At 58.0% G+C, this 10,847-nt stretch overlaps 1 protein-coding gene across 1 annotated transcript; it reads right to left on the reverse strand.

The window, feature by feature from the left end:
• Positions 1–2,327: 2,327 nt before the first annotated feature.
• SNAI1 (snail family transcriptional repressor 1) lies at positions 2,328–8,742 on the reverse strand. Its single transcript, XM_005899628.2, has 3 exons — positions 8,366–8,742; positions 7,123–7,650; positions 2,328–3,399 (listed from the first exon to the last, which is right to left on the reverse strand). The coding sequence occupies exons 1-3, from the start codon at positions 8,445–8,447 to the stop codon at positions 3,215–3,217; spliced, it is 795 nt and encodes a 264-aa protein (XP_005899690.1). The 5' UTR covers positions 8,448–8,742; the 3' UTR covers positions 2,328–3,214.
• Between the last annotated feature and the right edge of the window lie 2,105 nt (positions 8,743–10,847).

The raw sequence follows: 10,847 nt of genomic DNA on the forward strand, positions 1-10,847 counted from the left end.
ATCTGAAACACCTGTCTCCCTTCTCTCTCCTAATAGTCTCTATCCGCCCCATTTCAGCCCTATACCCCCCTAGAGACCCAGGCTTTGATTGCTTTATTATAAATCCTCCCCGAGTTTCTGTAGGCAAATACAAACAAGAATGCAGACCATGCTCAATTCCACCCTTCTTCCCACAAAAAGGAGCATGGTCTGCATGTAATTTTTTTCCCTTAGCTAAATGTGGTTGAGTGGGGGCGGGTCCACATCAGGACAGAAGAACCGTCAACCGTTTGATCCCCACTCCCGCCACCCAGTCCAACATCTCCTTTAAAAAAACCCCTAGGAACTCGCACCCACCAGCACTCAGGTATGCCTGGCACAGGCCTAGAGGCCCAGCCGTCACATACTCTTGAACCCCACATTCCCCGAGGCCTCCACCCCTCTAGGCCGGCTCAGCGTCATCCCTCTCGTCTTGGGTCTTTCCCTGGCTCCCAGCTCTAGTTTCTCTCCTTCTCTGACTTGGCTAACTCCATTCTCCACCAGGATGGGAGGAATCGGTGTAAAAGAAAAGCAGGCCTCAGGACTCCTCCGCTTAAAAGCCTCTGTGCCTGCCCTGGGGCTCAACCGGAGTCTGATTCCTCCTTGCCACCCACACGAGCGCTGCAGGACATGGACCCTCTCATCAACCTCACCGGGTCCCCCCAGCCCCTCTCAGCAGGGGGACAAGCTCATTCCAGCCTCAGAGCCTCTGCACTTGCTGCCTCCTCCAGGTCTCCACTGGAACGGGCTCTGGGCTCCGACTCTCCGGGCCTTATCAGAGGGCGCCCCACCCCATCGCTCTGAAGCACATGCTCTCTTTAATTCCATCTTGGCAAGTCACTGTAGGAAAGCAGCTTGTTTATTTAGTCACTTGTTTGTTTTCTGTCTCCCCCGCTAAAACATGAGTTCCCTGAGCCCAAGGACTGTCTATCTATTCAGGGCTGTAACCCCGGGGCCTCGAACACGCGGGTCTCACCCAAACCCACTGCGTGGACATCCTTTTCTCTCCGGGGAGGAAAGCACTATCATCACCCTATTCCAGAGGCAGAAACTAGAGTGTCCAGGGGTCTGAGACGGGGAGAGCTTTGCTCCAGGGCCTGCGAGCCAAGGGGGCGTGAGCCTGGTTCTTGACTCCCGGGATAAGGGGAGTCTGGTGCACCCTGATTGAATGCAGGCTGGGGGTTCCCATGAGGCCCACGCCTTGGGGAGTGTGTGAGAACGGTTCTTCATCCCCCACATGTCAGCACCTACTGTGGGTAGGTGGATGCCCCCCAGGGACCTGGGACACAGTAGGCCCTCAGCACATTGATGCCCACCCCTCACCCACCCCCAACTCCCTGACTTCCCTTCAGGGAGGCCAGCTACAATTTGGCGATTGTTAGAGAACTTTTTTTTTTTTCTTTTGGGAGGAAAGCTGCAAGTCATTAAGGGCTGCTCCCGGCCTGCGGGTCACCATTTCCTGTTTAGAAGAAAGAATCATCTCTCCTTTGGAACACGAAGCTCCCCCACCCCCGGCCTGGCTCTGGGGCTCCGGGGCGCCTGCGACGCCCGCCCCGCTCAGCTCCCCGCAGGAAACTGGCACCTTCAGCACCTTTTGTGCGCAAAAAGGACACTCATTTTCTCCCGGCCCCAGGAGGGCCCCAGAGGTGAGGTCACCGTGCGAGCCAGTGGGGAGTGAATTATCTCAGTCCCGGGACACAGTGCTGACTGCCTTCCCGTTCTGTCCTCGAGCAGGAAGTAGAATGACCCCTACCCTTTGGCCCGGCTTCTCACCCTCCCGGCTCCAGCCAGCCAATTTCCTCGCATCAAAGGCCATTTGGTACCCAGCAGCCAGACGGAGGTGTGGGCCTGCCAGGGAGGCCAGAGCGGGCCCGGAGCCCTTGGAAACAGGAAGGACATCCTCTGTCCCTCCTGGCTCACCGCATTCCACTCTCATCTGGAGCAGCAGCCGCGCCCTCTCCAGAAGACCTGCCGGGCTGGGGAAGGCCCCACAGCAAGCCTGCTTGATAAGACCTGGGAGCCAGCTTCCTTCCCCGTGAGCCTGGTCGGCTTGAGAACAAGAGGGCCACAGAGAGGATAAGGACCCTGCATGCACAGCCCTACCGCCCACCGGCCCGCAGGTGTTTCCCGACCTCCACATCGGACAGGACGTCCACGCTCCGAGGAAAACCCACCTGCACAAACAAGGTCCCCCGGCAAACCCAGAGGGCCAAAGCCAAGACTGTGGGCGTCCAGAGCACTCGAGCTCCCTGCATCCCTGCCCCGTCCTTCCTCCCCGAAGGCCCTTGAAAACACTCCTGCGGCGGTAAAACCAGGTAGACTTTTTATATATAAATTATATATAATTTATAAAACCAGGTAGACTTTTTATATATAAATTAACCACTTTATTGAATATCAATAAACCGTACATATAACTATACAAAACGTTTCCTTAGTACAAAATGTCGCTTGCGATATAAATACCAGTGTACCTTTAAAAAATTGTAAACATCTTCCTCCCAGGCCCACCTGTTGGGCCCCGAAAATAGTTCTGGGAGACACAGTGGTGGGGCCGGAGCGCCCCACTCGGGCCCCTGACAAGGGAAGGCAATTATTCACAGTCCCTTTGGAGACATCGTTAAATTGCCCGTGAAACAGGTGCCACCATGACACACAGGAGGCTGAAATAGCTGCCCAGGCCGGGGGGCATCCTGGGGTCCAGACGCGGTCCTCGCATCAGGGGGCACCGCCGCGGGGCACCTGGGGGTGGCCGCTTGCATAGTGAGGCACTCCTCCTGGAGGGGCAGCCTGGGAGTCCCTGGGGGGCAGGCTGGGGCCCCCTGAGTGGGGCGGGAACTTCTCCTCAGTCTGCCGGCTCTTGTCCCCGAGCTCCGAGCAGCTGCAACCAAAACCCAAACAGCTCTGGAGTCACAGAGCCGCGCAGAAAGGCCAGCTCCACGGACCTTGGGAGCAGCGGCTGCCAGGAGGGGTCCCTGCGGCAAGCCACCCCCCCCAGCAGGAAGCGCCCCTGCCCCTCTGAGCCTGGCAAGGCATCCAGAAGACCAGGAAACAGTCCCCAGGGTCCAGCCCGACGGTGGAGCTCACGAGGGGATTCTGTGGCAGTGCCCAGGAGGCAGGGTCTTCCCTTCTGGAGCGGGGGTAGGCCCCTCTGGGCTGCAGGGAAGGCCCAGAGAGGTGGAAGGAGCCTCAGGAGTCAGCGTGGCCCCCCCGAGCAGCCCGACTCTTGGTGCTTGTGGAGCAGGGACATTCGGGAGAAGGTTCTGGAGCATGTCTTGCACTGGTACTTCTTGACATCCGAGTGGGTCTGGAGGTGGGCCCGAAGGTTGGAGCGGTCGGCAAAGGCGCGGCTGCAGTGGGGGCAGGAGAAGGGCTTCTCGCCTGGGGAGAGACGACAGAAGGGGTTGATGGAGGCGCAGTCACTCGGGAGAACAGCTGATGTCTGCTAACATCCCCAGCCACCCCCAACCTCTGCCACCCAGCTCACCCCAACCTTGAAGGGCTCCCGTGACCCAGAGAAACCAGAGGTCTGGATTCGGCAAGGAGCGCTGCCGCTTCCCACCGTGTGGCCCTGAGTTAAGTCAGCGGGCTTCTCTGAGCCTCCGTTTGCTCATCCGTAAAATGGAGCCATTCAGCCCCCACACACAGGGGTTGGTAATTGAGAGAAGACTGAATCAAATACTTTTCCTGCCCTGCCAGCAGACGTGCTGAACAATGACGCGGCAGTGACGGCCGTGTTTGCTGACCGCTTTGTGCCAGGGATGGTGGAAGCACTTCCCACTATCTCATTGAACCCCACCTTCGTCCTGAGTTTAGGGACGCAGAAACTGAGGCACAGGGAATACGCAGGGTCTCAGCAAGAACCAAGCAGCCCGACTCCAGCGCCCTTGGTTTTAACCACTACAGAGACTGCCTCTTAGTTAAGGAGGCTGACATGGGTGTTTCTTATTACCACCCCTGTACTGCCTTCCTAAAGTCAGCCTAAAAGCCCCCCTCCCCTCCCCCGGTCACTCCTTTTCACTGCTTCCCCATCACTGGGATCACACTCAAGAAAGTGTCAAGTGTGTCTGTCCCCCCATCAGAGAGCCCCACGAAGGCAGGAACCTCCCCACCCTGACTCCATTCCAAGCTTCCAACCCAAGGCCTAGAACCCCCAAGAGGCTACAGAAATCTTTTCACCTTGTGACTTTTTAAAAAAGAATCCCACCTGAGGCCCTCTTGCCACCTGGCTGCCCAGGCTGTATTGGGAAGAGCCTGCACTCAGGGCTGGATACACAGTAGGAGCTTTAAGTGCTTGGACAGCAAATCTTTTTTCAATAAAAAAAAAAAAAAGGTCTCAGAAGAGCCTGACTCCTCAGTCACCACCAGACAATACCATTCACCAGTTTTTCATAATTCCTGCCCCAATCAAGAGACTATAACTCACATTCCAGAAACCTTACAGCAAATGCTGTTTCGCTTTTCCTTGGGGCTGTGTTTCCCAAATAAAGCCAGAAGAGTAACTCATTAAATAAATACTAATCAAGCCTCTAACTCCACCCAGGCACTGTTCTTTAATACTGAATATTCTTTTCCCAGAAACACATTCTCCTCTCCTCCCATTCCCCTGTGTCCCTAGGCCAAGGCCCCCTAGTTAAATCCCGGTGCTGGAAATAAATGAATGCCAGCAGCCTTCGTGGGTGCCTGGGGGCACTGCACGGTGATGGGTGGGTGGGGTCCAGAAGCCAGGTGTCTGCAGCCCACAGGGGAGCCGCGATCACGGGCTCAGTCTCCTGGGACAGGGCCACCAGGAACAGGGCCACCAGCAGCGTGGGGCCGGGGCCAGAGGACTGGGGAAGGGACGCCCGTGTAACCTGCTCTGCCATGACTGGCGCGCCTCTGCATAGCAGGCCCAAAGGGTCTGATGACTGAGTCCTACAAGTTCTTCCTCATTCACACCCTGCTCTGAAAACTCAGGGCCTGGGCTCTGCAGACCTGGAAAAGCGGATGAGGTGCCTGGGTTCCCCGCTTCTCCTCGCCCACCTTGGGCGAGGTGCAGGAGCCCTGACTCCGGCCTATAAAGCTGGGACTTGGGCAAGTGGCGCCCTTCTCTGCGCCTCCGTTTGCTCACCGCTGAGACGGGGTCAGGACGGCCGCTCAGGGTGGCTGCTGGACTGACTGCCGCGACACAGGTGACGAGACAGGCCCAGAGCGCGTGCCTCCCCGCCTCCGGCGCTCATCGAACGTTATCTTTATGTTATGTGTGATTAGACACGAACCTGGACAAAGAGGCCGGCTGGATGGGATGGGATGGGATGGGATGGGATGGGATGGGATGGGATGGGATGGGATGGGATGGGATGGGTGGAGGTCTGTGTGCAGAAGCAGGAGGCCTCGCAGGCCTCCAGCCCCCACCCTGGCCTGGCCACATCTCTCTGGTGCTCCTGGAGTGTGAAATGGGCACCAGGCCGGAGGGGACAAAGGCCGCCAAGGGGGGCAGTGTACATGCGATACTCCCTGGATTAAAGGGGCCTGACACGCTGCGGGCCGGCAGCTGCGACCCGGAACAGGTGCTGGGCACCGCTGCCCCGCGCACCTGCTCCAGCCCCAGCCCCCGCCTCCCGGGCGCACCATTAAGACGCACAATGGGAGGCGAGGAGGATGGCGCTGGTGCATTTCAACAGGCTTTGTGTGTCTGGGCCATGCCTTTACATGAAAATAATGTCTGAACGGGAAGGGAGAGAAGCTGGGGGGCTAAGGGGAGCATCGAAGGGCTTCCACTGCCCCCAAATAGAGACCCCGTCGCTGGGCAGCCACCGAGGACACAGGCTAGGCAGTTGGGCCTTTACATGTTAAAATCAGGGCTTTTGTGCACCAAGAAGAAACTGCAGACATGGGCTGCAAGCTCTGGAGGTTGCCTGCCTCCGCCCCCCACCTCCCACCCAGGAGGAATGACATCAATAATGCCTGCAAAATGCCAGGCTTCACACACCACCTCACTGACCCTCACAGCTCACAGGTCAGCCCTTGGGCCAGGAAATGCCAGAACTGAGACTCCAACCTGGCCAGCCTGACCCCCAAAACCAACAGTCAGGACCCTTGAACCCTCTCTCTGAAGAGCAGCCCCAAGCAGAGAGGCCTCCCCCATTCACGCTCTGAAAAGGTGGAGTGGATACCTTTTCTGCACTTCTGTAAAGCTAAAGGCTAGGACAGGTTCTATCTCACAAGTTTCTACACATTTAGCATTACAGTTTTTGAAATGCCAAGACCTAATTGTTTTCTGCTGGCAAAGGAGTTCCTGGGCCTGCATGATGGGATTAAGTTTATCTGTTCAGCAGTGAGTGGGGGTGGGGAAAGCAGGTCTGAGAACCATCATGATACTATAACAAGTCATTATCAAGTGATGAGGCAGCCACTGAACCTAGACTGCCCCCTCTACAATACTGCAGTAACCCACTCTGTATGATTAAGTTATAATCAGAGAGGCTGAGAGAGTTAAATCCGGTACTCAAAGAAACACGGCTTGGGAGCAGAACAAATACCAACGATTTTTGTGCCTGCGGGTCGTGTCTCAAGCATTTTCCCAAGTAGTTTCTGTCCCAGGTGTCTCATTTAACTGGCACAAAAACCTCACAAGGTGTTTTTATGCTCATTTCACAGATGAGGACACAGAGGCTAAAGGAGGTGAAACGCCAGCCCAAAGTCTGGGGAGGATCCCAAAGCAGGATTCAGAGCGGAGGCAGGTGGGCAGGCTGACAACATCCTGTCTGGCTAGGGTGGGGGTGGGGGTGGGCTAGGGGAGGGTGGAGCAGGGTGGGCCCCTTCACACCTGGCCCCAACAGCAAGGTGTTGTTTATACCTTTCCCATATCCAGCTCCAACCCATTTGGCTGAGAGGAACTGAGCCTGCTGAGGGACATGTAAAAGTTATCTACTCAGCCCAAGTGCTTAGCTGATGAAGGATAGCATACTTCTGCCAAACTTCAGAACCAGGCCCCCCGAACTCAAGCTAGGCGTCAGGAGATGGCGGGGGCCTCGGTTCCCACAATCTGAAAGTGACAGCAAAGCCCATCTTAGAAGCTCTGGTAGGGAAGGCAGGGAGAATGGGGGGCGGGGAGGGACTCACCGGTGTGGGTCCGGACGTGGCCCTGCAGCAGCCAGGGCCTGGAGAAGGCCTTCCCGCAGGTGCTACAGACACAGGGCAGAGTGTGGCTCCGGATGTGCATCTTGAGGGCACCCAGGCTGATGTACTCCTTGTTGCAGTATTTGCAGTTGAAGGCCTTGCGAGACTGGGGGTCCTTGGCCACGGAGAGCCCGGTCAGCTGCTTGGGCAACTGGCCCAAGCCTGGGAAGGCAGCATAGCCCTCAGCCTCCAAGGAGGAGGCTGAAGTGGACGAGAAGGACGAAGGGGCCGGCGAGGGTGGGCTAGGGGGCTGGGAGCCTTTCCCGCTGTCCTCGTCGGACAGGGAGGTCAGCTCGCCAGCCTTGGGGATCTCCTGGGGCAGGAGAGAAGCCCAGCTGATGGGCTGGGCTTGGGGCGCCAAGAGAGAGTCCCAGATGAGTGTCGGCAAGGAGGCGGTGGGATTGAGGACCTCGGGCGGCGGGATGGCTGCCAGCAGGTGGGCCTGGTCGTAGGGCTGCTGGAAAGTGAGCTCTGAGCAGGGGACAGAGAAGAAGGCAAGGTCAGGCGTGAGCTCAGTCAGCCAGCAGACATCAGCCTGATGTGGGCCAGGGGCTGAACGGGGCTAGCACTCAGGGCTCATCAGATGAATACCAGATTCACTACTAGGACCGGCGTGCAGTCTGAGCCCCTCTTCACCAGGTCACCTGGTTCTCCCGCTTCAACCTCCAGCTCTTCCGGGAAGAACCCCCCTTCCCTAGCTCCGACTCAAGGGGGTCATTTCCAGGTCTCCAAGTACCCAAGTACCCAGCTTGAGGCCAACCCCCAGCATCCTGGCCCCTCATCTCCTCAGCTGCCAAGGCACCACACCCCTGTCCCAGGCCCCCTTCCATACACATTTCTTCTCCCACACCCTCCCCCAAATCCTCTGGACTCTTTCAGAGCCCTCGGCCCGGCGTCTGTCCAGATAGAAGCCTCCTCTTCTCACTTTTGGGAGGGGCGCCCCTCTTCTCTGCGGCTGGTTAAGTTTCAGTTTCCTCAGCCCAAGACCACCGCCCTCCAAAAACCCTCTCCACATCTCCCGGACCCACCTGACCCGAGATTATTCGCACCCAGGCTGTATTCTTTGACTCGACTCTGACCCCTCGACTTCGTCCCCAAGCCCCCTGCTCCTCCAAGTGCTCTCCTCATGCAGCCTTCGCCTGCCTCCCCCAAACTCCCCAGGGGTCCGGTCACCCGGCCCCCTCACCTGGAGAAGAGTCGTGCAGTTCACTGTAATTGGGTCTCCGGCGGGAGCCCGCAGACTTCCTGACGAGGAAAGAGCGCGGCATGGTGGCCAAAGCAGCTGGGGGTGGGGGGGGCGTCTCGCCGGGTCACGCCGGGACCGCAAAACCCTCCACCCGCAACGCCGTGCAGCTGCGCTGTGAGTGGAGACGGGCCGCCGACTCCCTTAAGTACGCCAGTCGCGGGTGGGCGTGGCCCGTCCCGGTCACGCCCCTTTGTCACCTCCGCGCCAATCGAGACGCGCCTTAGCCAGAGGCCCCGCCCCGAGCAGGTGCGCTGGGGGCTGGCGGGGCTCGCGCCGCGTGGCGCTGGGAGCTGGGCGGGGCCGCGCGGACGCCGGGCCTCGGGCGCGTGCATGGGCGCCCGGCGGCAGGCTGCCGGGGGCGGGGCGCTGGGAACCCCTGGACGAGGCGGGACCCCTCTTCGGGACTCGGGCGCCCGGGCCGGCTCGGCGCGGCACGCTCTCCCGCCTCTGGCGCCCTCTGGCGCCGCGCGCCGCGGGTCTGGGCACCTGACTTTCGGAGACCGCCACCGCCTCGGGTGTCGGAACGGGGCGGGGGGTGCCTTCGCTCGTAGGGTGCCTCGCAGAGAGCGTGGGATTGACCAGGGGCAGCACACAGTTCGGAGGCGGAGAGAAGCAATGGATACCTCCACGTGGCTGCTGACAGTGTGCAATGCCACGGCCTTTTTTTTTTTTTGCAAAGCAAACGGGCATCAGCTAGAAAAACGCACAGACTGACTGTGTGCCCACTAACGGACCAGGCACCCCTCCCGGCGCTGGGGGGGATACGACTCTGAACAAAACACTCGGGGTCTCTGCTGAAGGGTCGCTCGCCCAGTCAAGTGGAGGAGACAGGTGAAGTCAACAGGCAATTCCAATGCAAAGGGAAGTGTATTTCGATGAGTGGGGGGGGGGGGGTGGGGACCACAGGGCACTGTGACAGTCAAGAGGCGGGTCACTTGACCAAGGGTCGGGGCAACTTCCCAGAGGAAGTGAAAATGCCGAGGAGAAAGGCCTGAGGTTAGAGGCAGTAACCGTCTGAGCCATTGAGAGCCTCTCTCAGGATGGGGGTGGGGTGGGCAGGGCGGCGGGGTCAGGGCCTGGAGGAGTCTGGACTTTGCCCCAGGGGCACTGGAGAGCTGAGGAGGGACCTGTTTGGAGTTTGGTTGAGAAAGATTACTCTGGGCAGGTGGGAGAAAGAAGTGGGGAAGGGCGGAGCTCAGGTTAGTTGCCTCACTCATCTGGGGTCATCGATACTGTGTCTAAAGGACCTGAGGCTAGGCTCCACCGGGGGTCACTGACTGATTTAGCTGTGGGCTGGGCCCAGGGGAGGGACAGACTTCACCCCCAGCTCTCTGAGCCCACCAACTGTGAGGGCCATGCCTGTCCTGGACTGGGGATTGGGCACAGGCCTAAATCCGCAGGTCTCTCCAACTCGTTTCCACCTGTGAAAACCCGTTAAGACCCTCCACTCACCACCTAGCATGAGAGCAGGGACAACTGTCTGGATCCTTAAGTGCTGTGAGCAAAACAATCATCCTTTCCCTGTTCTAGCTGGGGAGGGTGGGGGGAGGCGGGGGAGACAGGCCACGCACAGTCACTACAAAGAATACGGCTCCTGTCTGTTCACTTCCCATCGTGATTTTCCACCTACATCCAGAGGGAGGAGTAACGCCGTGTCCCTTTGCTCCAAACCTCCTGTGTCCCTATCTCACTCAGAGCAGAAGCCGAATTCTTCACCACCGCCCTCCACCTGCTGACCTGACCTCTGCTGCACTGATCTTGAGCCGCTCTGCCCCTCCCCCTGCACAATGATCCACCGCCTTCTTTCTGTTCCTCCACATCCCAGCCCTTGGCACCTGCCATTCATCTTCCCTGACCCCCCAGAATCTCTCTTCCGCAGGATCTTTACCAGAGAGTCTCTTTCTGTCTTTGTTTCAGCAGGAACTTCGCAACTGTTCAGCCTCATTAGTAAGGAGAGAAATGCAAATTAAAACCACAATGAGATACTATTTCACGCCCATCAGAAAGATAAAAAGTTAAAATTTGGTCATAGCAAGTGTTGAGGATGTGAGGGCAGGAGGACTTTGGTTCCATGCGGGCGAGAGTGTCATGGGTATGAGCCACTTTGGAAAAGTTTAGCATCAGCGAACAACAGGTGACTCTCCTAGCATTCTACTCTCTGGCCTGCTTCATCCCAGAGGTTCTTAGCCCTGGCGTCAGATCCCCCCAGGGAACACCAAAGCCTGGGCCCCACCCTTGCAGCCGTTCTGATTCAATTACTCTGGGTGGGACCCTCTGGTAGTAGCATTTTTGAAAACTCCTCAGGTGAGCAGCCAAGGTTGAGAACTGCTGCCCAGCTTTAATCCCAGAAGAAATGAGAATATTTCTTGCACCCTCGTTCATAATATGGAAACAAACAAACTGGAAACAACCCAAATGTTTA

Source organism: Bos mutus, chromosome 13, assembly GCF_027580195.1.
Source record: "Bos mutus isolate GX-2022 chromosome 13, NWIPB_WYAK_1.1, whole genome shotgun sequence".
In the NCBI taxonomy this organism is placed as follows: domain Eukaryota; kingdom Metazoa; phylum Chordata; class Mammalia; order Artiodactyla; family Bovidae; genus Bos; species Bos mutus.